The sequence below is a fragment of the Alternaria triticimaculans genome (assembly GCF_023758025.1).
Source record: "Alternaria triticimaculans strain BMP 0046 chromosome Unknown scaffold_7, whole genome shotgun sequence".
NCBI lineage: Eukaryota > Fungi > Ascomycota > Dothideomycetes > Pleosporales > Pleosporaceae > Alternaria > Alternaria triticimaculans.
The window spans coordinates 1,310,516-1,335,172 of record NW_026055964.1 but is presented as its reverse complement, the minus strand read 5'-3'; the positions used below and the strand labels follow the sequence as shown (position 1 = coordinate 1,335,172).

Sequence of the window (24,657 nt, the reverse complement as noted above, 5' to 3'; positions counted from 1 at the left end):
TGGACTGGATATGGCTGAGATGATCAGTGCACAGCCACAAAGAGCTGAGAGATCAGCAAATGTAATAAGCCTGAACAAGTTCACCATGTGCAGATCAAAGAGACTTGAAGTATGAAGAGTAAACATTAACACTGGTATCTGCCGCGGCCTAAACGCTAGAAATGAAAAACGCCGTGCAAATGCTATGCCCCAAACGCTACGCTATGCTATCGGATCGAATAGAATCCAAACCACTTTTTGTTGCCATGAAGCAATGTTTACAAGAACTTGTTGATCATCTTCTTCCAGCCACTGGCGGAAGATTCTTCCCAGGTCTCGCTAACTTCGTCCTCGAACTTTCCACTCAGGAGATCGGCTTCGGCGGGGTTGATGAACTTGCTCCTGGTGATGAGCTTGTGTCCAATGTAGAGTACGGCGAACAGGATCAAACTGATGTATGCAATGAAGAAGTCTTCAACGCTCCATGGAACAAATGCGGTGAAACCTTGGGTGATGGTGATGATGGCGCAGAAAGTGACACCGTAGATGGCGAGTGGGCGGCCACCCCATGACTTGAATGGAAGGGTGTCACGGTCGATGTTCTGAGCCTTGAGTGCGCGCATGAAGCTGATGTGGCAGATCAAGACACAAGTCCAGGCGATGAAACCTGCGACGGAGACGATGTTGAGGAGCCAGTTGAAAGCTTCTCCACCGTTGGCGCTAAGGTTCATGTAGGCAAGCAGACCCATAGCGCCGGTGACTGCGGTCGCCCAGTATGGGACACCTCGCTTGGTGGTAGCCTTGAGGAACGCAGGGGCACACTTCTCCTCCGCAAGACCGACAAGGATACGGCTGCCTGAGTAGACGTTGGAGCTGGCGGCCGAGAGAACGACGGTAAGCAGGATGGCGTTGAAGATATCGGGAAGAGCGGAGACTCCGGCGAGCTGGAAAGCAATAACCATGGGAGATGAACCGGCGTTGGTGTCACCAATCTGAAGAGCCTCGTTGTCGTAGGGTACCAGAATGCCAACGAAAAAGATTGTGAAGACGAAAAGGGTGAAAATGCTCCAGAAGGTCTTTCGGATAGCCGAAGGCATAGTAACTCGGGGGTTCGCGGACTCTCCAGCACCGATAGCGCAGAGCTCAGTACCCTGGTATGCGAAACCAGCCTGGATGAGAACAGCCCAGAAACCGACAAACTTGGCAACAGGGCCCTCGGCAAGGTATGGAGCGAAAGCACCGGGAGAGTTCCAGTACTGGAAGCCAATGTAGCCTTGTGCGCCGACACCAGCGTTCATGCAGATGGCGTAGATCCAGAAACCGACGAGGGCAACGACCTTGATGAGAGCAAACCAGAATTCAAATTCACCGAAAATGTCAACGGGCAAGAAGTTGACGGCGGTGATCGGTACCCAGAAAATAGTGATGAAGATGCCGATGCTGAGATTTGAGTCCCACCATTGGATGATAAGTCCAGCGGCGGTAAGTTCGAGTGCGTATGTGATGGACCACGAAAACCAGTAGATCCAGCCCATGGAGAAACCTAGCGAGGGGTCGACGAAGCGGGCAGCGTATTGTGTGAATGCACCAGAAATGGGGAGGTAGGTAGCCATCTCAGCCAAACTGAGCATGACGGAGTAGACCAGAGTACCGACGAAAACGTAAGCCAGGAGCGCGCCAGCGGGTCCAGCAGTAGCGATGGAACCTCCGCTAGCAATGAAGACTCCGGTTCCTACAGTACCGCCGATAGCGACGAACTGCAAGTGCCGGGATGAAAGCTTGCGCTGAAGCTCATCCTTGGGGGGTGCGGCCTGCTTCTCGACGTCGCTCGAAGAGTGCGGGACCGACTTGTCCGACCGCTGGTCCATCTTGGGCGTGATTTCCTCAGAGGCGGATGCCATATTGGTGGTGGTATTGGCGAAGGACCCTGGGGTGGGGCTTGAGGTTCAAAGTAAGAACAACAACGACGAAGCTGTGATGTATACGATAGATGTCAAGTGCGCAAGAGCCAGGGACGAAAACGATATTTCAATCAAACCACGGTTACCCACCACTCCAGAAAGTGGAGTCATGGCGCAAGACTCCATGAGCCATCATGTTAGCCGTCGGCGTACTCCACGCTCTGGAAAGCCAGTCGACCGTCCAAATTTTCATCGTCGGTCCACTTGGCGGGCAACAGAGTCGTTTTGCCGCGCAAGATGCAGAAGTTGAACCGTGACAGTAGCATGATCGAAATTTTCGAGCCAGGATCACGTCGGCTACGAGCGGGTCGGCGCCGCCAGTTCGCGTCGCCTTGAGCGCGACAGGCCAAGCGGCAATGCTTATCGCGGGATTACCGTGTGGAATGTGTAGCTTTGCCGTTCCGTATGTTCCCAGCAGAAAAATTCTGCATCTTAGCAGTATCTTTTTTGGGGTACTTTGTGGCGGCGGACGCGTTTCGGGAATAGCGAGAGGGCCGGCCCTTCATCGGGTCACGGCCTTGGCGCTGGCCGTGTCAGACTTCATCCATCGGGAAACCTCATCAGGCCTATCATGACTCCGTCGCATGTCACCGCATTCAGCTCACCCCTTTCCCCAGCCGGTGGTTGTAGAGATCTGCTTTGGTCATGCTGAGTCAAATGCCGCAGACTTTTATTTGCATGGCTTGAAGGCGCATCACGTTCTACTTGGGTAGTGTTGTTGCCAGATTCGCGCGACTATCACATCGTGAGAGCCCAGTTCGTGCACATCTTATGCGACCAGTGGAAATAGCCAGCCAGCATAGCAAGCTATCGATACCGCCTATACGTTCAGGACGCATACAAAAATCCGATGGAGCCTACCATCTCACGCGGCTAAGAGGTTTCAACATCAGGTGCGTTCACAACTAGCTTTCTCACCGCAGCATCATCATCATCATCGACGTCGAAAGCAACACGTACTATTAGTCACGTACCGAACGTGGCATAAAACTAGACCCCAGGTTCTTCAGCCTTATGCACTCCAGGACGAGCCCAAGTGTGGTGCTACCGTTGCGCTGAGACATGGGAGCCGGGACCCAGCCGAGCGCTCGCCGGACTGTCCTGGTAGAATCTGGGGACGTGTCTGACTTTTCATGTGATCTGGGGAAGATTCGCCTTGTTGCTGGACTAGACCACTTGGCCTTGAGCCGAGACCCTCGTCTCGTTGCCACTGTGTCTTTTCACCACCGCATCGTCGTACATGATCGGACACACATTAAATGTAAATCGCATGGATATCTCGGTACATATCATCTAGTCTTACTGCCGATGAGGCAGCCTGATTTGTGGATCGATTCGCTTACACGTCTAGATGTGGAGAAATTGGGACAGGTACACTAATATTACCACACTGCGGCGCTCAAGCACGATGCTCACTTCACCTCGATAACGAAGCGCTGTGAGCTCCTCAAGACTCCCAACTGACGCGCTCACTCGTCATCTTCGTAGTCCATCTCTTCGTCTTCGTCCTCATCCTCGTCGTCGTATCGATCTTCGTCCTCTCCATCGTCCTCATCACCATCCATTCCACTCGTGTTCTTCAACTCATCCAAATCCCACACACTATCCGGCAACCCCGCAATCCCGACATCTCTCTTCACAGTGATGATTCCGAACTCCTCGACGCCGCAGAAACCTCCCCTCCCACTCTTGCCAAAGAACCCCACAACAATCTCATCAGGGCTGGGTGTCAGCCTCACAATGTCCGAGTCACGCCTCGCGTTGAGCTCGCCCGCGCTGGTACCGTCGCTAAGATGTAGCCTGACACCATCCCTAGGGACGACTTCGACGGAACTAATCTCCACCCCCTCGGGAAGACGTATCTTCTCGGACGCATGACCACCGAACTGGTGCTTGCGGTTGTAGGTACGCATAGGTCCCCAGTGGCTCGTGTGGCCATCTGCATACTTCACCACGCCGCCATCCCATAGACATCCGACCCTTAGATCGATAGAAACGGCGCGGTGCAGGTTTCCGTCCTTGCCCTTCTCATGAAGGAGCTGCGCCCATTCGTACCGACGAGTATCGGACTCATCGGGGAAGGCTAGGCGCTTGGCGAGTCGGATCTCGGAGCCTGGGATGCGGATGTATGATCTGCTGGCGAGGAGTTTCCAAACATTGCCGATGTTGGTTTCCTTTCCATTATAGGCGAGGATATTGAGATGGAGGGCTTGGGATCGGTCGAAACGCTCTTCGAGAGAAGATTCCGTATACTCAATGCGCTTCGGGGCGTTGCGAGTCCAGCCGAGGGGCTGGGATGTCTCTGTACGGTTGAAAGTAAAGCGTACGATGCCGCTGCTTGAGCTGATGACGAGTTTCGTCGGGCCTTCATCGTCGGTGTGCTCAGCGTGGGCCTCGGGTGAAGCATGTCGTTCTTCGTTGCTGATTGTGGGGTCGATGGGCAGGCGGAAGTGGGGCAGCATGCGGAAGGAGAGCGCATCAGCTAGGTTCCAACGAGCATTGTTAGGAGTGTTGTGAGGGTCTACAAGTGCGCCTTCTGATTTGAGGTGGCCAGAGTACGCGGTCTTGGGGAGGAAGTTCTTGGGCCAGTCTTGCGCATATCCACGCTCCATGATGCCAGAGCGATGAGGCGATCCGAATGCGTGACCGATTTCATGGAGGAAAGCGCCTTGGCCGATGGCGCATGCTTCCCACATGGTGTCGCACTGGCCGTTGTCATTGCCTACTTTGTCTCCAGGTGCACGGACGTCTGTGAGACAGCTTGTGACTTCTTCCAAGAAGCGTGGCCAGGAGTAGGTCAGGTGGCTACCGAACATACCCAGTGAGATTCCGTCAGGGTTATAGCAACCAAGAGCTGCGTGTCCGAGAATCAGCTTCTGCGAGATACTGTAGTGTGAGTCCAAGATCAACCCAGCAACGATGGGTCGGGCATTGGAAGCGAAAGGACCTCCTTGCTCCTTGAGCGCATCCAAAAACCAGTCGAACAAGTCATTGTCACGACGTGCAGTAGGGTTTTGTTGTGCGACCTCTTTGTTGCGAATTTCCTTGACAGTCCTGGAAGAGCGAATAATGTTGACCTTGGCAGTCGATCGCATGGCACCTTCACTGTCGAGAGTCTCTTCAGCGCGCGCATTGAGGAAGTCGCGACTAATCGTGTCCGCGGTCCACTCCTCATCCAGCCTGAACGATCGACGCCCAGCACCTTGCAGCCTCAAGTCTTCCGCGGTCATAGCTTGCCACATGTAAGCCGCCATGCGCAGCTTGGCGATAGCTGCATCAAGGTCTGAGTGCGCCGAAGAAATCCCCGCAGCCTTTGAAGGAGGACAGTCGATGATACATGGCGAGTCTGCGGCGACCATGATAGCGAGGTGAAGAGGCGGGTACTGCAAGAGCGGGATGTAGTTGACGTTTAGCTCGATGATGTGTTCAAGGCAGTCATTGCAGACGTAGGCAAATTCCAGGACGTTCTGCCCTGGCGAGAGCATAACGAGAGCCTTGAAGTTACCGCCTGCTATCGGCCACGTCTGCTCGGGAAAGGAGTCGGCCTTGTTTGCACCTTTGGTAGCAACATGGATGTAACTCCCTTCAGCAGCGGTAAGCGCATAGGTACCCGTGACTAGGAGACAGCGCTGTCGTACGTGTTAGTTATAGACGGTCAACATAGGAATTACACCATACCTGATGGATCGTTTCCCCGTCTGCGACATTAGTGATATTGAGAGGGGTTGAAATTGGTGCCATTTTGATGCGATCGGAGGATCGTTGGTAGAGTGTTTCGGTGATGTTGTGCAGGAATAGGAATATAACGTCAAATTTTGTCAAGAGACGTCGCGATGTATCTGAATGTCATTTTCATGTCGTCTTACTGTGAGTTTTATATTCCATTTCAAACGCCCGTGAGCAAGGCTGCAACTCCTTACTATGTTGTGGCTTTCAGGCAGCCATCCCAAAACGGCTAGTCTCAGGTTGTTGCCTCGTCGAGGATGCTGGGTACCTAGGTAATGTCTTTCACGTAACGTCACCATAACAACTCGCATACTGAGAAGCGTGACATCCCTAAAGGTTCGAAGCATAGGGTGATTACACGCGATGCAAAACACGTTGAAATTTCGATGATGCGTTACATCACCATACACTGGTCGGCCGCGCCGCCCGTAATCATCGAACTCATGGCTTGCATCGCCCGTGCTTGGAACATCTCTTGCAAATCGGCATTCCCAGCTGTGACCTCGGCCTGTGCGGCAGCGGCCGCAAAATTATGCTTCCTCTGTTGTCTGTGCTCCTGCGACCAACCTTTGTATAAGTTGTCCACATTCAAAGGTCCATCATCCGTAAAGAGCCTGGCGGCTCCTTTGTGGTACTTCGTCAAATCCTTCAAGCATACCTCGCTTTGCGCGCACTCATAGTTTTCTTCCTGTTGCCGTAGATGATTGCGCATCGCTCTGCGCGCTATGTCCATGAATCGAGGATATTTCCCTTCGATTAGGGACGTAGTAATGATGGTATTCGCTGCATGTTGCGGCGATCGTCCGGTTTCTGAGAAAGACGGATCCCAAGCTGGGTCGTTCTCGAGCGCTGCGTAGATGGCTTTCCACGTATCCGAGCATTGCCGCTGCATCAACGTTCCGTTGAAATAAAGATCTGGCAAGTCAGCCTGCAGCCAGAAAGCAAAATGTTCCAGAATAGCAACAGATGTGAGTCCGTCTCTGCCGTTAATAGGCTCCAGTTTTAGTCCCTGCTGCTCTTGAGAAGCTTGCATCGCGCGCGCGAGACGGCCACGGGTTGCATCAGGAGCAGAAGCTTCGAGAAGTGCCGTAGTAATGGTGTCGATTCTCCCATTGAAGGCTCCACCGGGTATCTTCTTGATCCAACAGCCACTAGCACCGCGCGGCAAGTAGACAGTCTCTCCAAACACGGTTGCATCTCTGAACAGTCGAGACTTGTTAGTGGGATCATATCTAGGCCGGCCTAGATCTCCACGGCTAAGGTCCAGACGATCAAAGGTATATGATTGCACCTGCTTGAGCGTGGGCTGGCCAGTAGCAAGATCGAAGAGAGTCCGTGCTTCCTCGGGCGACTCGGGTGGTCTCTTGATCAACACGTATCGGGGATCCTGGCTGAAGAGCATGAACTCCATGTCGGGCCACACTGGGTCGGAAGGGCTTCTCAGCTGTGTCCCCATATAAACATGAGCCATGAAAAGAAGAGAACATGAAGTTGCTTCGTGTGACAGGCCAGCCGCGTGCCAGTGAACGAGAAAGTGGTACTTCAACATGCCGTTGAGCAAAGGATGGTGTTTATATATGTAGAACGCTTTTTTCTTCATCATCCCGAAGATGGGGTGTCCATTGACCTTTGGATCTTGCGCAAGCTGTTGCCATTGTTCGGCAAATCCGTCATGGTTGGCCCAGGGACTGATGTCGTTGTATGCTTCTCTGAAAGGTTTGTAACATTCATCTTGGATATTGTCTGGCATCATCGGATCCTCCCAGTTATTCGTAATGGCCTGTTCTACTCCCATTAGATGGTTCAGGTAGACCTGAAGTTCAAAATGCGGTCGGTTGGTCATCTCGCCCATGATGTCTTGCGAGTCGAAATGAAGCTGGACGCCATATGTAAGCCACATTGGGATCTTGTGCTCGGTAAACATGTCCAATAGACCTTTGGAAACCATATCCAGCAGTGGTGGGCGTTTGGCTGCTTTGGCGACGATCCGCATGATTTGGGCAAGTTCGATTGCTCTGAATGTTCGATTGTGAATGTTGGCATCGCCGAAGTCCTTCGGCATCACTTGCGGAATCGAGTTCTTTTTTGTCATGTGCTTGTGGAGGTAGAACTTCAAGCCAGCGAAGACCGGCCAGAAGTCGAAATGTGCTTCACTCTGGGCGTCCGCTGTAACGCCAAGCCTGGTGGAAGGCTTTGCAATCTCCGCGAGAGACCACTTGTGCATATCCTCGTGGTTGTTGTAGAAAAGAACGGCGGGGAGCGTCCAGACCGGATACTCGGTGACTGGATATTTCTTCGGTCGTGTTACTAGCAAGTCGAACTTCGCCTCCGCACTTTGAGCAAGCTTAATAGCCGTATCCGTGGTCATGGCTGCCACAATCAAGTCGACTTTGCCGCTCTTGTATTTCTGCCAGTTGTCACGGACCACCTCCCTCATGTCCTGTTGCTCCTGTAGCATAAGCGCAACAGCAATCCAGAAGTCGTCCTCTTTGTCTTCCTCAGCTTCCTCGAGCGTGACATTAGATACGTCAGGGAGTGTATCTTCGGCAATATCTTCCTCGTCGGCTAGTGCCACGAGCTCATCGACGGTCAGCCCCGCGAAGCGATTGCGTGAAGATAAGTCAGCCACATTAGTAGCGGAACCATTGTTGCGTGCGATTTCTGGTCCGCCCGACCCGAGGAATGGCTTGAGGGATGCGAAGGTGTCCTCGAGAACCTTGATGAAATATTCGTGCCGCAGGTCACTGTTTGTATCCGGGTTGACTTTCGCCTTGTACCATTGCGAGACCTTCCGACGTGTCTGAATGGCGCGACTGAAGTGCCTGCATAAAGCAACAGGGACCATAATCTCAGACTCTGCTTCTTCTCCAGCTTTAGCTATCGCTTCTGCCATGGGTACAAAGTCCGATACTCCGAGTTGGTATACTGTGCCACCACCTCCACCATTCGCATTCTGGTTGCCTTTCCTGCCCGCGCCCTTTTTCGACTTCGATTTCGACTTTGTCTGTTTTTGTTCTTTCGTTTTGACTTCGAAGCCGATGGACGCGGCGGTTTCGGCAATCCATCCTGCAATGTATTCGGTGGCTCGCTTGTACAAGGTGTACTTGGCGAGGAAGGTCTGTGGCTCGTTGAGACCCGACATGTTGTGACCCGATTCGAGGCAGAGAAGCGCTCGATGTTCGCGTTCTGCAATGGGTGGGGTGCCTGAGTGCGACGATGGCGGTTCCTGGTGCTGCCGCAGCTCGTATAGCTCCAAATGAGAAGGCGGGCAAACCCTGCCGAGCGCCGCTAGACCTATTTCCCACTGCACGTGACCTCAGAAAGGCGGGGCACCGAACTATCAGCGAGCACGACTCATAACGGCCCGAATCGATTCAAACACTCAACTACGCCTTAGATCCATTGGTATAATACGGCGTCATGTCAACGCAGCCGTTGTATGGATGCGAAACTGAATATCAGAATGATGAGATTGCTTGAATGTGCATAAAACGTATCCTGTTTTTGAGTGCCTACCTAGGTAGGTATGCTCGACATCCCGATCAGAAATTGACCATGTAAAGAGAGCTTCGGGACCTCAAAACCAGCTGCTGTACTCGTTTGTCAAGCGCATTCTACTTTATTCTTCGTTACGTTGTACCTACGTAGCAATAAATTAGGACAGGTCTATTGGACCATCTACTTTTCGACTATCATAGGCTTCCTAGGACAGGTGTATACCTAGGTAATCGCGACCGGATGCGAGATCTTCAGCGATGGGTGTTGCAGCGCATTCATTCAGAGTGTTGGAGTCGCACAAACCACGATGGCGATTCGGAACTTGCGTAGCCAAATATGTTTGAACGCGGAATCTAAGGCTGACGAAATCTCACTTGCACTTGTTGCAAGCCATGTTGACCGAAAGAAAGAGAACAGGGCTGTTTCTATAGCAAGAAGCGCAGTAGGTATGGAGGATATCAGTACCCGTAAGTACAGTTTGAGCAGCGGTGAAGGACACCATTTACAAATCTCTACATGTACTTTGGTAGTCGCCAAAAAGGTTATTAGAATTGTCAAATAAGCGGTCAGATGCTACTACTGTAGTCAGTAATCGGCTATCGTCGTCCACTGTGCTATGGTGTTGGTTCGAGATCTTAGTCGCGCCGTAGCGGCATCGTGGCGTTTGTAGACCCGACCAAGCGCCAGATCAATCAAACTCAAAGTTGACATTCACGCCGTCGAGTGTAGTGTTGTCTGTAGTAGCAGTCTGACTGCAGAGGTCGATTAGAATCTGACCCTGGGGTCATTCTAGAACAACATGAGGAGAGCGGTGACTGTTGGCGGATGCCGACGAGCTTCGGAGCATGGCCGTGCCCTTCCTGGTGTGTCGCAAATGTCCCTGGCACATCTGGCACATGGCCACATTCCATCGCAATGCGCGAGCACCTCAGTACCATGGCGTCGCATTGCTTCTGGCCCTTCAACTACGCGCTGCATGTGCTGTACTTACCGCCTTGAGCTGTCACGTCCGCTCCTGAGTTTCGTCGACCCTGCGCCACCACACGCACTAGGCCATCAGCCTCGTCGCCCTCGCGTAAATAGGATGGCAGGATCGCGTGGAAGAATGCGTTTCGCCTCAAAGAATGCACTTCAGTTAAATGAAGTGTTTGTCGCGATTGGCTACGCGATAGCAAAATGATGTAAATCGTCCTGCACGACTTGTTCAGATCTTGCTGCGTTGTCAGGAACCGGGTCTTTGTTGTGACGTAGATCGATGCAAGCGAGGTCGGCTGCTCGGGCTGTCACGCCAGGATCAGGCAAGGCGCGGTCAAGTGGGGCTTAACGGCCGCCTGGGCATGCAACGTTCCGTCCCATACATTTTCACAACGTCTCCTGAGAAATGCACCTTCTTTCGTCGTTTAGGACCGAATGCGGGTCTCGTTGTGCTGACCAGATGTGTGCGAATGGCCTCATCCAAACTCTAACGGATATTACGGATGTAAATGTCAGCCTTAGGACAATTCGCACAATTTGACAGCCTTCGACGTTTGAACTCTGTGAGTACCTATAGATTCCCATCCTTGTGCTATATCAAACGCTAGCCGAACCATCACCAGGTTTTCCACCGTGTTACAGGGCTTCCTTGGAAGCTGGTTCTAGATTCCCATTCGCCAATACCCTTGCTAAACCCCTTAGCCCCACGTTTCGATCGCTTTTCTGGACTTCGTCACACCTACCTCTAGCATCATCGGATGGCGTATTGAGGCGCTTGAGTTCTTTGACAGCTGTTTGCCACACCTTGTCATGGGTCAGCTCTGGTAAATCTGCCGGTTGCTAAAGAAAGATTTTCAAGGTTGGAATGAACGCGTGGTGTGGGTGACGATGAAGCATCGCCTCCACCAAGTCGATCGGTCAAAGCAAGACGACAATTGTGTACACATTCTCACATTCGCATGAATACACGTTCATGCTAGGTGCCGTTCAGGCGGTCTACGGGCACTCAGACCACATCCACAAGCGTTTGACTTGGTGAACTTGAGGCTCGGAGATGAGCCTTATGCAGCGCCTGTGAACGAGCGCTCCGGTAGCCGGTACCCCAGCTTAGGGTACGTCACTGGCGCTGAAGCCTCAACTCGTGGAGGGTGTCCGACCAACCTATGGCACAGTCTGGGGCAGCCACAAAACCCTATGAGAGGCTTTGACGTGAATAACGTGCATACAGCCAGGACACCCTGCAGCAGATGTACGCGCCAGGGGCAGCGAAAAGATGCCCAATGTGTAAGTATGTTCGCGTTCGACATCTGATCCCTGCCCTGAATGGCTATACCTCCGATATCGATCTACGTTCCACAGTATCCATTCTTCATGCGACAGCAACTCCAGCCGTGCAGGTTTCGAGATCAACAGCCCTAACGGATACTCCACCCTCGGTACCAACCAGTCAGCATGATCAGCCAGGTACCACAGAGCCAAACCAGCTGAGATCGACGTCATTCTTTACCGGGTGCAGACTCGCCATGAAGAAGTTGGGGACGCCAGGTGGACCTGTCACCGTTATTCTGACCGTTATGGACGTGCGCTCCCGGCTGTCAGCTAATTCCCCTGGCGTCGATGACGATCGTAGCCTGGGTATGCCGGTGTTTGATGACGATGGCAATGTAATGAAGCGTGTACTTGGAATGAACCTTGAACAAGATGAGGACTGAGAAGGTATAAAGAGGGCAACGATGCCTCGACAATTGAACATCATCCAACACATTCAACTCACATCAACAACTCTACAACACCACTTCCAAACCAACAACTTCTTCTTTCACAAGAACCAACCAACCCAACAAACTTTCAAAATGCAGTTCACCATCACCGCCATTGTCGCTTTCGCCGCCACCGCCGCCTTCGCTGCTCCTCTTGATGAGCGCCAGGTTGGCCTCTGCTCTTCCGGCAACCCCGTCTGCTGCGCTACCGATGTCCTGAACCTCGCCAACTTGGACTGCGCTCCTCGTACGTCCTTCCCATCTTCTTTTCAATCAAAGATATGATCACTAACATTCTCTCAGCTACCACCACCCCCACCAGCATCAACCAGTTCATCGACGGATGCGCTGAGTCCGGCCAGCAGGCCAAGTGCTGCCTCATCCCCATCCTCGGCCAGGCTCTCATCTGCTCCGACGTCAACCCCACTGCTGAGGCTCCCGCTGCTTCCTCCGCATAAGCGCCTTTTGTCGCTTCTCATTCGGCATGGCGCGAATAATGTATATCCTCAACGATGGTCGTGCCTTGGTTTCTTAGACATGTACAACATCTTTTCTTCGATTGTTTTAGATAGGGAGTGAGCATTAATACACATTTCACTTGGAATAACTCTTCTTAATACGGTGACATTGATGCATTCTATGTATAACTGGAAAGACAAGAGAGGTGTTGAGAAATACAACCCATGTTGTGGGTGAAGTTTGAAACGGCGTGAAGTACCGAGGAGGTATTTGAAGACTGTGAGGCTGTCGGTATGACAGCTGATGATGGTGTGAGACGTATACAAGGACGTCGGACTCAAGGCTTTGCTGTGTCTGGAAGCCATGTCGGCGCCATCTTCTCCCACAACTCCCTGAGAGGACGAGTCTTGTAGTGCTTGTCACTCTCTTTCTTATCATTGGAGTCGTACTGGTGACACAGCCAATCCCAAATCTTCTCTCGTCCGAAGACGTTCTGGTGGAAATACTGACAGGCTTGGTACCATTCATCCCGAGAATCCCAATCTGCAACCTCTTGGCACTGATTGGTCATCTCGGCAGCGCGAGAGAGGCAAGCCGTCATGTTGCCCATTAACGGTGCCATCTCGAGTCCGTGCTGACGGAACAACGGGCATCCACGACCTTGGAGTCGGAGAACTATTGAAGCGCGTTTGAAGATTGGCGCCATTTTCTCAAGCTCCGTCTTCACATACGAGGCCATGATGAACTCTGGATGCTTCATGGGTAACGAAAGAAGCTCTGGTATATCGTATCCACCTATCGTCTTGCTGGCGGCTGCCTCGTTGGGCCATCTGAATCGCTTCCACGTGAGACTAATGAGCTGCTTCTCCGGCAGGCCGAACCAATCCTCATTGCTGAAGTCAATGAGGCCTGCTTCACCTTGAGGCACTATCGGCTGCTGGGGAGGTGCCTGTTGGATAGGCGCGGAGGTACTCGGTGCCTGTTGCGGCTGCGGAGTGATCGTGATGGCGGGAGCAGGGAGGTGCTCAGTGGTGGTGGGAATGGTGGACAGCGTCCCCATCTTGGGTGCTGGAGGTTCTTGCGTACTTGACGCGGGAGGCTCGGGCCTCACGATGATGAGGTCTTGGAGACAATCCTTTAACCCAAGGTAGTTGGCGAATTGACGATAGAGCGCAAGGAAAACCATCAGTTCCTGGCTGCTTTGGATGAAAGCACCTTCAGGCACCAAGTAGTTCCAGAACTCCACGATACAGGCATTCCAGCCAATATGGAACGACTGCTCCATAGTCATACCGCCCACGAAGTATGGCTTCAGGTCACTCTCGGCACTCGCCATCAAGGTCCAAATCGCGTTTGCCGACGACATGTACTCAGTGCCGGTACTGGCAGCAACCAGAAAGCCCCTCATCGCAGTCTCAAGAGTAGGTGCTTGACTAGCCAGGTTGCTCATGGTCGACCTGGCAAGGTCTTCGAGGGATGGCTGTGGCGGGGCCGGGAGGTATGTGATAGGTAGCTCGACAACCTTATGGGCAGGTGCGATGACTACATGGTCCTTCGTGGTAGTCGTTGTCGACTTCGTAGTGATTTGAGCCACTTCTGGCTTGGCTATGGTAGGTGCCGCGGCGACCTTTTCGTGCTCGGTAGAGCTATAGGCTGGTGATGGTTGCCTAGGTGCACACCGCAAGTAATCACGTTCTTTGCGACGGGTATTGCCCCAAGAAGTCGATAGTTGAAGAATGGGATAGTGTGTCGGGTCGCGTCGATCGGAGTGTGCGAAAGACTCACCGGTGCCGCGGAAGTTGGTGAAGGGGAACTCGAACGGCGGAGGGTATGAAGGAGGCGCTGGCTCTGTAGGTGCTGGCTCTGCAGGCGGTAGTGTGACGGGCGGCGGTGTGATGTGAGCGATGGTGGGAGTGACATGGAGCTTCGTCTCTTGCGACTGTCCCTTTTCGGCAGGTTCGTGGGAGTGATCTTGGTCGGCCTCGGGATGAGGGCCTATCCAGTAGGTATACTTGATATGTACGTATAGGTAGAAGGTGAGATAGACGCAGATGAGAAGTGAGATGAAGCGGAGGTAGAGGGGAACTCCTTCGAAGTTGTGAGTGAACTGATAGTAGACTTCCCAGCAGATCTCCCAGTATAGGTACGAGACGGAGGTGTTGAGGTAGCGAACAACCAGCGGAAAGACGCCAAATGATGCGGCGATGCGACCGATGTCGAAAGCTACTAGCAAGAGGAAGCAAAGAAGGGCGATGGTGACAGTGCGCATCTTGTCGGTAAAGCGTGCGGCAGGTAAGCTCGCAAAGCAGGGTATGATGAGGTCTTGGGTATCGTAAAATAGAAGAGCTTGTGTTGGTAGCTGCGATGGAAAAGAATTGGAGTGTTTGGTTTGGAAACTGAGAGCAATGAAGCAGGACGGGTGTTTTGAGGGTTTGTATCGCTTTGCGTGTGGGCAAAAGATATTTCGACTGCTATTGTGGCTGGATCCGTGCCTATTGTTGGTCACCGTGGAAATGACGACGAGTTATTCTGAAAAAGCGGTGGTGAGTCGCGAATTGCGATGCGGAGCGCTGGACAAACGGAAGGCTTGGCGCGATACCGGCGGTGGATGAGAAGTGAAAGGGACAGCGACAAGACGCGCTAATCGCCAGAACGCTATCATCAGATACAAATGATATGTTTGATTAGAATATCGTGCCAGTAGAAGGAGAGACACCCAAATCAAGGTGTTTATGAAACATGGCGTTCGTTCAAGTCGGTGGGAAGGACCATAGAGAAATATCCAGTCGAAGACGGAAGATGCGTAGTTGACGAGTCTTTACCTACAGATTCATGTCGCAATGTGAGTTCGGAATTCAAGGCCTCCGTCCAATCTGAAGATCTAAAGCCTTTGCGAGGATGTAGAGCATCTCTAATCGTACGCAAGCCACGCCCTTCTCCTTACCCATGCGGACAGGGTTGCCCACAATAGCTTCGACTTCTATTCTCCGATACGACTGAACATCCTGAAGCATACTAGGTTCAATACCAGCGTTCATCGGGATTCTGGCTTGCGCCCGACTAAGCTGATTGTCCACCTGTTCCCGCGTGATCTCGTATCCATAGGCAGCTGCGATATCGCGAATCTCAAGCATCACGGCTAGTACAACACCGTCGGCCTCTTCCGAAGCAGTCAAGATGTCTGTGTCTTTGCTGAGAGTGAGGGCACACATGGGGTTCCAGGATGCGTTGACAAGTAGTTTCATCCATCGCTTCTGCTGAATGTCCTCATAGAATTCCGCCGTAGCGCCAGCTGCGGTGACAAGTTCCGTGAAAGCCTTGGCATATTTACTTGGTGCGGAAGAAGGGTAGGAGCCAACTTGGAGTTTCTCGACTTCGCCGTGTTTGATGATGCCGGCTGGGCGTTGAGTGGCGGGCATGTAGACGACAGCGCTGATGATCGGGTTGTCTGGGTATGCCTTCAGGTACTCTTCCTCTATACCGACGCCATTTTGGATAAGTACGATGACCGTGTGTCCAGATGTGACAGCGGGAGCGATAAGTTTTGGTACCGTTTCCGGAATAGCCTTGCTGCAGACAATGATGTAGTCAAACGGATCTGATGATTGAGACGCTGCTTCTCCACAGTCTCGGACTACATCGGGTCTGAAATGGAGGTTTTGACCAAATATGGATGAATTGATGGTGAAGCCATCTCTCTTTACGACCTCATAATTCGAGCGGCAGACGGCGGTGGTCGCGGCTACCTTGCTGAGCAGGTACAAGTATACCGTTCCGACGCTGCCGGCACCAAACAGAAGGATCCTTGGCTGCTTCCCCGAAGACATGGTGGAATCTTAGTATCGAAGATGTTGTTGTACGTAGCTCTCCTGCAGTGCGACAGGGAAGATTGGATGGATGTCACAGTCATGGCCCCACGGCTCTTTCCGCGGCCCCCAAATTTTCGCCGCGGAACGGGTACCCGCGTTCTTCCCAAGCCAACTTGGCGCTCCTTTACAGACCATCAGTAAGCCATCTGCGGGAACAGTGAATCCTTCATTGTATACTTGAAGCGGCTATTAATCCACGATGATAGGGGCCGTCTTACTTGTGGGCTCATTGCACGCGCGCAGGCTGTCGCGACAACAGCAACATCTTAGAGGACGATCATCGCACACAACCGGATAGCAGCCACTGTGATACAGCAGCATAGCGAATAGCCCTGAAAAGGATATCAGTGCCTCAGCCGCACTGTGGGCCCGCAGGAACGCAGCGTGGCTTTTCATGCAATCTGGAGCCTCGCCTCGATTCGCTGCCTACGTTACCCATGCCGCATCCTGCATGCCAGGTCAGGAAAGGAGTGGTCCGGCCTGTGAAGCTATGATGGATACGACCCCCAAGAGCTGGGCAACTAACTTCAGGTTGCCTTACATGTTAGTGGTCGTCAGCTCCGTACACCAGCTGTAGTTATAACAGCTATGAGATGAACCAGCGCCCTCGTATTCTGGTTGTCTGCTTAGCCGCCCCGCCAAAGCTAATTTGCGGCTAACGTACCGCGCGCCGACGCGACGATGCATAACATTCTCTTCCTCCTCCTGACCGCACTCGCAGTGCGCGTTTTCTCGACGAGTCAGATCGCGCTTTTCGAGGATGATAACTGCCAAGAGTCGCTGCGAGGTTTAGAGGGTCCAAACGGCTATCCTAATGGAACCTGTACAGATCTCAGGCGCAATGGGCCTTACGGCAGCTTCCAGGTCGTTGGCCTGGACCCAGGATGCACAGGTATGTTGCTGCGCGTCAAGGTGAATGCGAGGATGGCCATACTGACATTGCGCGCAGTCACTATTTACATGAACGATACGGCCGTCGACATATGCTCCGGCTTCCAAGAAGAAATCCAACCGATCGACTGCTACAACTCGACCTTCGTATACTACAGTATTGACTTCTGCGACGCCGCCGCCATTGGTGAATCACCATCTGCCACATCCACACCTACGCCTACATCGACCCCGTCGTCCACACCACCTCCCTCAGGCTCCTCAGGCTTGTCAACGGGCGCGATAGCGGGGGCAGCAGTCGGAGGAGGCATAGGGCTCGGCATAATAATCGGATTAGCGGTGTTCTTCATCATGAGGAGGCGGCATTCGTCACGCCCACGGGAGATGTCAGGTTCTACGGAGCTTACGAGCGTGACGCCATACGAGGTCCACGCAAAGCATATTCAGGAGTTGGGACCAGGAGCGGTGGCATACAAACACGAACCTGTGGAAATTGAACAACCGCCTGTTGAACTCGGCGGCATGGAGCTGCGACGGCATGAAGAAAAGGGCATGCATTAAGAGTGTGTAGCTTAGGTATGTATTTGAATTGCCATGTGCATGTCCGTCTTATGAGCAGCACGAAGTGAATGAAGGTGTTACTCTGCAACTCTGTTCCAGTGCCACAAGTCTCATGAACATGCCCGAACGCCGCGTTCGCTCAGGTGCCGAAGAGCTTCTTAAAATTCTGGAAATGTGTCGGCGAACGTCCATTCACCATTTTGATAGACGATGTCTCTTGCCAGCGCTGCTTCACCAACATCGAAGGAAACCCTATGGGGATAAACCTCACCCGCCTCGCTCTTGATGCCAGCGCCCATGAACACCGTTCTCGGCTGACTGCGCATCGCACTCAGAGCAAGTTGGACATCTTCTGGGTCGGAGAGTAGCAAGACCCCGTCATCTTCTCGGCTCCAGCGTCTCACAGTCATCGATGAATGTGGATAAGGTGCTTTCTCGAGCAACTTGACAAGCCACAGGTATTCGATTCGCGGCATTGTCTCGATGATCTGTAACGGCTCGGTCCATTCTCCTTCTGGAAAGCCTATGGATGAGCATGACAGGCTTCTTAGTGTACTGGCGTGCGTGCGAAGGAAATTGGTCCAGTCAGTGTGTGAAAAGAACACGTCTTCTAGGTGAAGATGTGAAAATCCAGGCCAATGGAAAGGTCCAACTGGTTGATAAGATAATTCCATGAAATGATTATCGGCCCCGAACACGAATCTGCGCAGACTTGAGGTTGCACTGAGCAGTCGGCACAGCCAATCAAGATCCACCTGGCCCAGGACACCTACCGAGTGAACTCGTCTGGATAGCTGACACTTCCAGACTTCGCAATCGAGATCCAGGAATGTCACCAGATCTTCGTTAGAATATTCCGTGTTCCAGAACTCAAACTGCAAACCGACCTTCTCATGTACACCGGCGTCCAGGAGAATCTTTGGGATCAAATCGTATACTCGGTTCTTACCGCTGTCTCCGTGCCTCTCACGTGAAGCAGGGGGGTTGAGGAGCTTTGCCGGGATGATGTGGGCCCGTCCACACCTGATGCCGTCGTCTGTTGGCTCTGGGTCGAGATGATAGAAACTGACGACATCAACTCGAACCATCTCTAGATTCTCCAGCTCCCGAAAGGCTTCTTTGAGAGTCAACGTATCCATGCCCGAGCGCTCGACGCTGACTTGCAGATCCATGTGGAGGTCTTGTTGTTCGATTCCATTTATGCTCTGTCCGATGCGTTCGCCACTTACAGTGATCTTGCGGACATGCTTAGATAGCAAAGGATGATGGCAGATCTCGAGAAGCGTCGTGAGGCTGGTAGGATGTAGGATGACGATGAGGTGATGGAAGAACCGTTTTCCGAATGCGTTGGCCGAGTGCGCGTTGAGTGCTCGACATGCGCGACGTAGATTGAGAAGGTCAGTATCCTCAAGGCGGTCGGAGACGCTGCCTACGATCTCAGCGGGGAGGTCAAGTAGTCGAAAGGGTGGCTGGGACGCTCTAGCGAGAGCTGCCCTTGCCCTTTCACTAGCAGTGACCCTGTCTTTGATGCACTGCCAGCACATGTGTAGCGATGGAGGAGACGAGGTTGCAAAGTCTGCGTTGGTGGAAGGTGAGAGTTCGTGTGGGCGAAACGCTCTTGCCCGTTTGCCAACACCCGGGTCGTGCGCTGTTTACGCTAGGCCTGAACCTGTAGTGAGAGAAGGTACAACAGGGCAAGAATGAGCGAGCGAAAAGAATGATCGGCAAACTTAGAAAGGAACGAATCGTGAACTCATTGACGACATGCAGCTATCTATGCACCTGTGCTTGGATCACGACCCTCAGCGGACCTCTCCAACTTTCCTGGCTATCGTACCCATCTTTTCAGTGGCAGTCTTCCTGCAGTTACCGACTCCGCTTTTCGTCTTTGCCTCGCACCTTCTCAATCCATTAGGACCTCTTGATCGATGACAAAGCAATATTTGCTGATGTGAAGTCGATCTCGTGGCAAACCATACTGCTGTCATACTCTTCATAGGTAGAAACATCTGAAAGCAGAGCTCCTAGGGCGAGCAAGATCTCCGACCGATTACAACACCTGACGGAGCTCAGTTCATCAGTCGGTTGCTGCGCTGTAGTGTAGGGTACACTCTGGCCCAGTGAAGAGAGACGTAAACTCTCCAAAGCTGGCAGATCATGGATGGTCTGTAGTATATCTGCCCACGTCCCGTTGTCCAGGAAGACAAGCGTGAGGTTGAGATGAGTAAGCGTACCGTGATGCGCCTTGAGGAAGTCGACTATAGCGGTATTGTCCAGATGAACGTCCTTCAGGATAAGGACTTGAAGGTGCTGCCAAACATGAACACTGCCGTGGTTATTGTCAAAACTGATGCGCCCGTCATGACCACGTAGCTTGAGTTCCTTCAGATCCGGACATGAAGCGGCAAGGTCGGAAGCCCAACCGCTGGTCACAGTAGGGACAAGTTCGACTTTGCGGACCTTGAGCGACAACCTTTCTTTCCAGAAAGGGGAGCCGAGGTCAAATAGCTCAGTCTGGATAGGCGAGTTGCTGAAGTTGTTGTACTGCGAAGCTTCTTGAACAAGAAGGTTTAGATCGAGATAAATCTTATCGCAGATATTCGCGCGGCGGATAGATTCAATCACAACCTTGAACAAGTGACTCAGAGCACTGAAGTCGCAACGAAGTTGCCCGCTAAGAAGCCACATTGGACCGCAACGGAGACCGATCGCTTTTGGAGATCGATAGTGAATGTGCACGTAGGAAAAGCTGTCTATTCGAATAGTCTCCAGGTTCTCAAAGTTGCGAAACGCTTCTGTGAGCATATCCTCAGCTGTCGACAGAGGCATTCCAACGTAAGGTATCGAAGGAGAGCCGCCGATTTCGCCACTAATCGATATAGTCTTGACGTACCGCGAGTACTTCTTGTGACGTGCAAAATGCAACAAGACGCTGAGGCTATCGAAACGCGGTAAAGCCACTAGATGCACCAAGGAACGGGTTCCGAAAGTGAATGTTGAACGATCGCTGATGCCGCGCGAGACCAGCCGGATGCTTAGTAGGGAGCCGATGTCCAAGTGGTTGCAGACGCTGCTGAATAGCTCTGAAGGTAAGTCCAGGATCCGGAAGATGCCATTCAAACTAAGCGCACCGAAAGCGACACTGAGCTCGTCCATGGTGTCGCCGCTTCAGCTGACTACACGGCTTGCGCGTCTCGATCGAGCGGGGGAAGCGCGGATGTCGAAAGTGTGTAGACGGACTTTATGGGTAACAGTTGTTGGATGCCAACTGCTCGCGCGGGTTCACCTGCTAGCGCCAAGGCTGCGCCTTTACATGTGATCAATCCATCTCAAGTCTTCCTAAACGATATCTCAACCACCTCACATATCGAAATAGCCTAGAAACGAAAAAGGGACTGATAAGAGGTAATAATAAATGTACAGACATGGAAGAAGTCTATGGTCCCAGAACCAAAAGAGACATGATTACCCAAAGTGCAACGCCGATAAATGCAGCTCCTGATATCGCAAACGGGCATGCTCCTGAACTCCAAAAGCACTGAGTGATACCCAAATCAAAAGCCAGACGTGCACATCCTGATACAGGGTCCACCTTCAATACACCTGATTGTACTCATCTCTCTGGTACATTATTCGTGCCAACATCAACCCTAAAAACATTCTAAATCTTCCTCTTCTTTGTGTGAAACATGTTGTATTCTACCCTCTTCCTCTTCGGCGCCGGATCGGCCGCTGCCTGCGCATTCGTCGGCTTCGGCTTGGGTGCGCTGAAGTGCATCCCAGGTGGTAAGGAGGTCCGCGCGGGTGGTGGCGGAGCATTACGTTGCTGCGGTGCAGGCCTCTGTGTAATGGTCGGGCGATTCGCGGATAGTGACGGCGCGGGCTGAGTGTCCTGCTTCTTGGAAACGGACGCGGAAGCTTGCTTGGACACTACCATACTTTTCGGAGCCTCATTCTCCGCCATTCGAACCATCCTCGCTGGTGCTTGCCTGACGTTGGTCTTTCGCTGAGCTAGAAGATGTGCTGGAATTTGGCTCGCTTTCGGGCGCTCGCGGCCATGGTCGAACATGCCGCGCTTCAGTTTGTCGAAAGCGGCTTTGCCCGTCTTTGAAGGTGCACCCGACGGTTGCCCCCAGCTGCTGGTAGTGCGTCCAGTGAACATCTTGCTTGCGCCGGCACCATATCCAAACCTGGTCTCGACGATCAAGGTCTTGTTCTGTCCGCGATCTTTCTGTAGCGCTTGCATCTGCTGTTTGAGGGCCTCTTTATCCGCCTCTATCTCCAGTTCTGCATCTTTCTTCAACTTGCGATAGACTTTGCTCCAGTTTCGAGGATCGCGCGGCTCATGGGGCTTCGTCTCCCAGTTCGGAATGTCTCGCTTGATAAAGCGAAGCCATATCTCGCCCGTCTCGCCGAGTAGTTGTGGGCAGTTGGCCTCGAGTTCGAGCAGCTGATCGGGGCTTTGGATGAATCGGAGGACTGGCTGGAGGAAGGAGTAGGGTAGATCGCCGACGTCGCGGAGCATATCGATATTCTTGATGAGACGCTGCCGAGCCAGCTCGAAGAGGCTTGCGACGGGCATGGTGACGGTAATGTCTATGCGGAGGATATATCCAAAAGCGTTGCGTAAGATGGTGTTGTGAGGCGGAATGCGAAGATCAAACGGGTCGGGATGTGAAGGGTTTTGGTCGTAGAGAGGTGGTTTGCTGACAGGTTCGTCGGTGTTCGTTGATAGGGTGTCGTCTATGTAATGTGAATCATGGACAGGCCGAACGAGGGCGGCGTGAACCGTAGATGGGGCTGAGGACCCCACGGGGCTCACGGCAGCATGTTGGTGGGCTAGTCCGGATCAAGAAGCTGGTTGTAAGAGTGACGCTTGCCAGAAGGATGCGAAGCGATGAACGGGAGAGTGATGACGAGAGTGAAGAGTGAGTGAAAGTGTAGAAGGCGCGGTGGACTGGCCTCTGACGTCTGATCGCAGGCGCTAGCGGACCCCTGCCAAACGCGTTGATCGATTCAACTCTTGGACCTCAACATCGCGACTTTGACGACGACGACGTACGATACCACAAACAACACCTCCCTGTTCTTCGACCATTCAGAAAACATGGCGATCAACGACTGGGGCCTGCTTTCTCAACCCGATGAGGGTAAGGCGTCTTTCACTCACTACAAAGCTCCGACTAATTCCAGCAGATGCGCTGCACAATGTAGCCCGCCTACTAGCTGTGGAAGCACGCCCATACACAAACACGGCCAGTCGCATACTCAAGCCAGACTTCTTCGAGGATGCGCGCCCCAGACAACTCCCCTCCCCGCCCCCAGATGCCTCAGGCGCAGAGGAGGATGCCGCAGCAGTCGCTGTCGAGCGCGAGCAACAAGCGCACAAGATCGAGATATGGCGGAAAGACATCATGAACGAGCTGTCACTGCTGGACTTTGCGATTGTTCGATCCGAATTCACCACGAATAGCAATCACACCGAGCGCGCGCGTTACGCCGATGAGAAGACGGCCATCGAGGCAAAGCAGGAGCACGTGCGCAAGAACATAGAGAACCTGCGCGTCAGACTGGTCGAGGCGAAAGAGACGCTGGCCGTGCGTAAGACGTACGACGAGCTCACGGAGAAGATCACCAACAGCAAGATGCTGAAGCCACGGGACGAGCAAGCACACGCACACGAGAAGCTGGACCAGGAGATAGAGGAGCTCAATTCAGAAGTCCGGTTGGCTAAGGCTACCTGGAAGGAGCGACGCACGCAGTTCGGACGAATCGAGGAAGAAGCACGCGGCATGTTGCGCATGATCAAGGACGAGAAGGAGGAGGCTGAGCGCAAGGAGGGCATGATGAAGGATGGTGACGAAGATGGCGAAGGCGAGGGCAGCACCTCCAGAGGAGACGTCAGCCATGCCGGTACACCGCGACCAGATGGTGGCATGACACCTGGGCATGCCAGCCAGAGCGGAGACGGCTCTTCGTCACTACGCGTACCACCACAAGATCGCCTGAAGCCTCTATCACGGGAAGCCAGCGCAGCGCCCTCACCTGCTAGATCTGGTGCCGCCGATGACACAGAGATGGCGGACCTTGGGGCACACTCAGGAGACGCCAACGATGGTGACTCTTCTGGGCTGGAAGAGGGCGAGGATCTTGAAGATGGGGAGGAGGATGGCGAAGATCGCACAGACACCAAGATGGACGAGTCGTGATCACATATAGATGATGGTTCTTCTGATGATTTGATTGCATAGCGCGGTGTTCAGGGTATCATTTCCATCATCTTTGTACCACTACCATACGGCGGCGATACCAACTATCTCTTCGGTAGCTACGAATCTAAGAAGCTTCACGCATGGCCGCCTTGCCCTTTTCGACAGCCTCTTTCGCCTTGGTGATTTCCTCCGGTGATGCCTGGGCGCCGCCTTCTTTGTTGTTCTCCTACAGATTGTTAGTACGGGATACCCAGCCCATAGCAGCCTGAACTTACGAGCTCCTCCTCCAGCCGCTCAACTGCCTGCTCAATCTTGGTCTTCATGCCAGGCAGGACGTTCTTGGTCTCCTGGAGTGCTTGACGCTACACCGCAGTTAGTGATCATGTTTAGTATCAGGATTGCCGAGACTCTGTACCTCTTGCTTCAGGGTGTATTCGCCGTTCTCATCTCCCTCATTGGCCTCGGCCTTCTTGATGCGCGCCTCTTGCTGCTCGATTTCCTTGTGGTAGCTGGCTTCTTCCTTGACAAGGCGGGTTACGACGCCAGTTGCGATCGCGAGTTTAGATGGAGGCGCCATGATTTAGATTGATATTGGTTACAGATCGAAGTAGTCTGTGATTGAAAGAGGTAGAAAACGAGAACTGGAGGTTTAGTTGAGCTGATTAGTGTCGCTGTTCGTCGTTGCCTGCTTGTAAACATTTGTTCACAGCGGGGCTAGCTGCCCCACTAGTAGAATTAGTCTACAGCATGGTCTGCATGTGTACAC

The 24,657-nt window shown here is 52.8% G+C and overlaps 11 protein-coding genes across 11 annotated transcripts; 3 read left to right on the top strand and 8 right to left on the bottom strand.

Moving 5' to 3' along the window:
* Positions 1-257: 257 nt before the first annotated feature.
* J4E78_005809 (uncharacterized protein) lies at positions 258-1,880 on the bottom strand (the record flags this gene model as incomplete). Its single annotated transcript, XM_049366425.1, has 1 exon — positions 258-1,880. The coding sequence occupies one exon, from the start codon at positions 1,878-1,880 to the stop codon at positions 258-260; it is 1,623 nt and encodes a 540-aa protein (XP_049222151.1).
* A 1,529-nt stretch (positions 1,881-3,409) lies between these two features.
* On the bottom strand, positions 3,410-8,808 carry J4E78_005808 (uncharacterized protein; the record flags this gene model as incomplete). The annotated part of the gene is made up of 2 exons (XM_049366424.1): positions 3,410-5,556; positions 6,075-8,808. 2 exons carry the CDS (start codon positions 8,806-8,808, stop codon positions 3,410-3,412), a joined length of 4,881 nt encoding a protein of 1,626 aa, XP_049222150.1.
* A 3,184-nt stretch (positions 8,809-11,992) lies between these two features.
* Positions 11,993-12,357, top strand: J4E78_005807 (uncharacterized protein; the record flags this gene model as incomplete). The annotated part of the gene is made up of 2 exons (XM_049366423.1): positions 11,993-12,146; positions 12,203-12,357. 2 exons carry the CDS (start codon positions 11,993-11,995, stop codon positions 12,355-12,357), a joined length of 309 nt encoding a protein of 102 aa, XP_049222149.1.
* A 338-nt stretch (positions 12,358-12,695) lies between these two features.
* J4E78_005806 (uncharacterized protein) lies at positions 12,696-14,627 on the bottom strand (the record flags this gene model as incomplete). The annotated part of the gene is made up of 2 exons (XM_049366422.1): positions 12,696-14,011; positions 14,144-14,627. 2 exons carry the CDS (start codon positions 14,625-14,627, stop codon positions 12,696-12,698), a joined length of 1,800 nt encoding a protein of 599 aa, XP_049222148.1.
* Positions 14,628-15,213: 586 nt separating this feature from the next.
* On the bottom strand, positions 15,214-16,185 carry J4E78_005805 (uncharacterized protein; the record flags this gene model as incomplete). Its single annotated transcript, XM_049366421.1, has 1 exon — positions 15,214-16,185. One exon carries the CDS (start codon positions 16,183-16,185, stop codon positions 15,214-15,216), a length of 972 nt encoding a protein of 323 aa, XP_049222147.1.
* Positions 16,186-16,908: 723 nt separating this feature from the next.
* J4E78_005804 (uncharacterized protein) lies at positions 16,909-17,679 on the top strand (the record flags this gene model as incomplete). Its single annotated transcript, XM_049366420.1, has 2 exons — positions 16,909-17,119; positions 17,177-17,679. 2 exons carry the CDS (start codon positions 16,909-16,911, stop codon positions 17,677-17,679), a joined length of 714 nt encoding a protein of 237 aa, XP_049222146.1.
* A 769-nt stretch (positions 17,680-18,448) lies between these two features.
* Positions 18,449-19,223, bottom strand: J4E78_005803 (uncharacterized protein; the record flags this gene model as incomplete). Its single annotated transcript, XM_049366419.1, is given in 2 exon segments — positions 18,449-18,465; positions 18,479-19,223. The coding sequence occupies 2 exon segments, from the start codon at positions 19,221-19,223 to the stop codon at positions 18,449-18,451; spliced, it is 762 nt and encodes a 253-aa protein (XP_049222145.1).
* A 367-nt stretch (positions 19,224-19,590) lies between these two features.
* J4E78_005802 (uncharacterized protein) lies at positions 19,591-20,835 on the bottom strand (the record flags this gene model as incomplete). The annotated part of the gene is made up of 1 exon (XM_049366418.1): positions 19,591-20,835. The coding sequence occupies one exon, from the start codon at positions 20,833-20,835 to the stop codon at positions 19,591-19,593; it is 1,245 nt and encodes a 414-aa protein (XP_049222144.1).
* Positions 20,836-21,340: 505 nt separating this feature from the next.
* On the bottom strand, positions 21,341-22,261 carry J4E78_005801 (uncharacterized protein; the record flags this gene model as incomplete). The annotated part of the gene is made up of 1 exon (XM_049366417.1): positions 21,341-22,261. One exon carries the CDS (start codon positions 22,259-22,261, stop codon positions 21,341-21,343), a length of 921 nt encoding a protein of 306 aa, XP_049222143.1.
* Positions 22,262-22,786: 525 nt separating this feature from the next.
* Positions 22,787-23,888, top strand: J4E78_005800 (uncharacterized protein; the record flags this gene model as incomplete). The annotated part of the gene is made up of 2 exons (XM_049366416.1): positions 22,787-22,829; positions 22,876-23,888. The coding sequence occupies 2 exons, from the start codon at positions 22,787-22,789 to the stop codon at positions 23,886-23,888; spliced, it is 1,056 nt and encodes a 351-aa protein (XP_049222142.1).
* A 127-nt stretch (positions 23,889-24,015) lies between these two features.
* J4E78_005799 (uncharacterized protein) lies at positions 24,016-24,468 on the bottom strand (the record flags this gene model as incomplete). The annotated part of the gene is made up of 3 exons (XM_049366415.1): positions 24,016-24,117; positions 24,167-24,253; positions 24,307-24,468. The coding sequence occupies 3 exons, from the start codon at positions 24,466-24,468 to the stop codon at positions 24,016-24,018; spliced, it is 351 nt and encodes a 116-aa protein (XP_049222141.1).
* Positions 24,469-24,657: the final 189 nt, after the last annotated feature.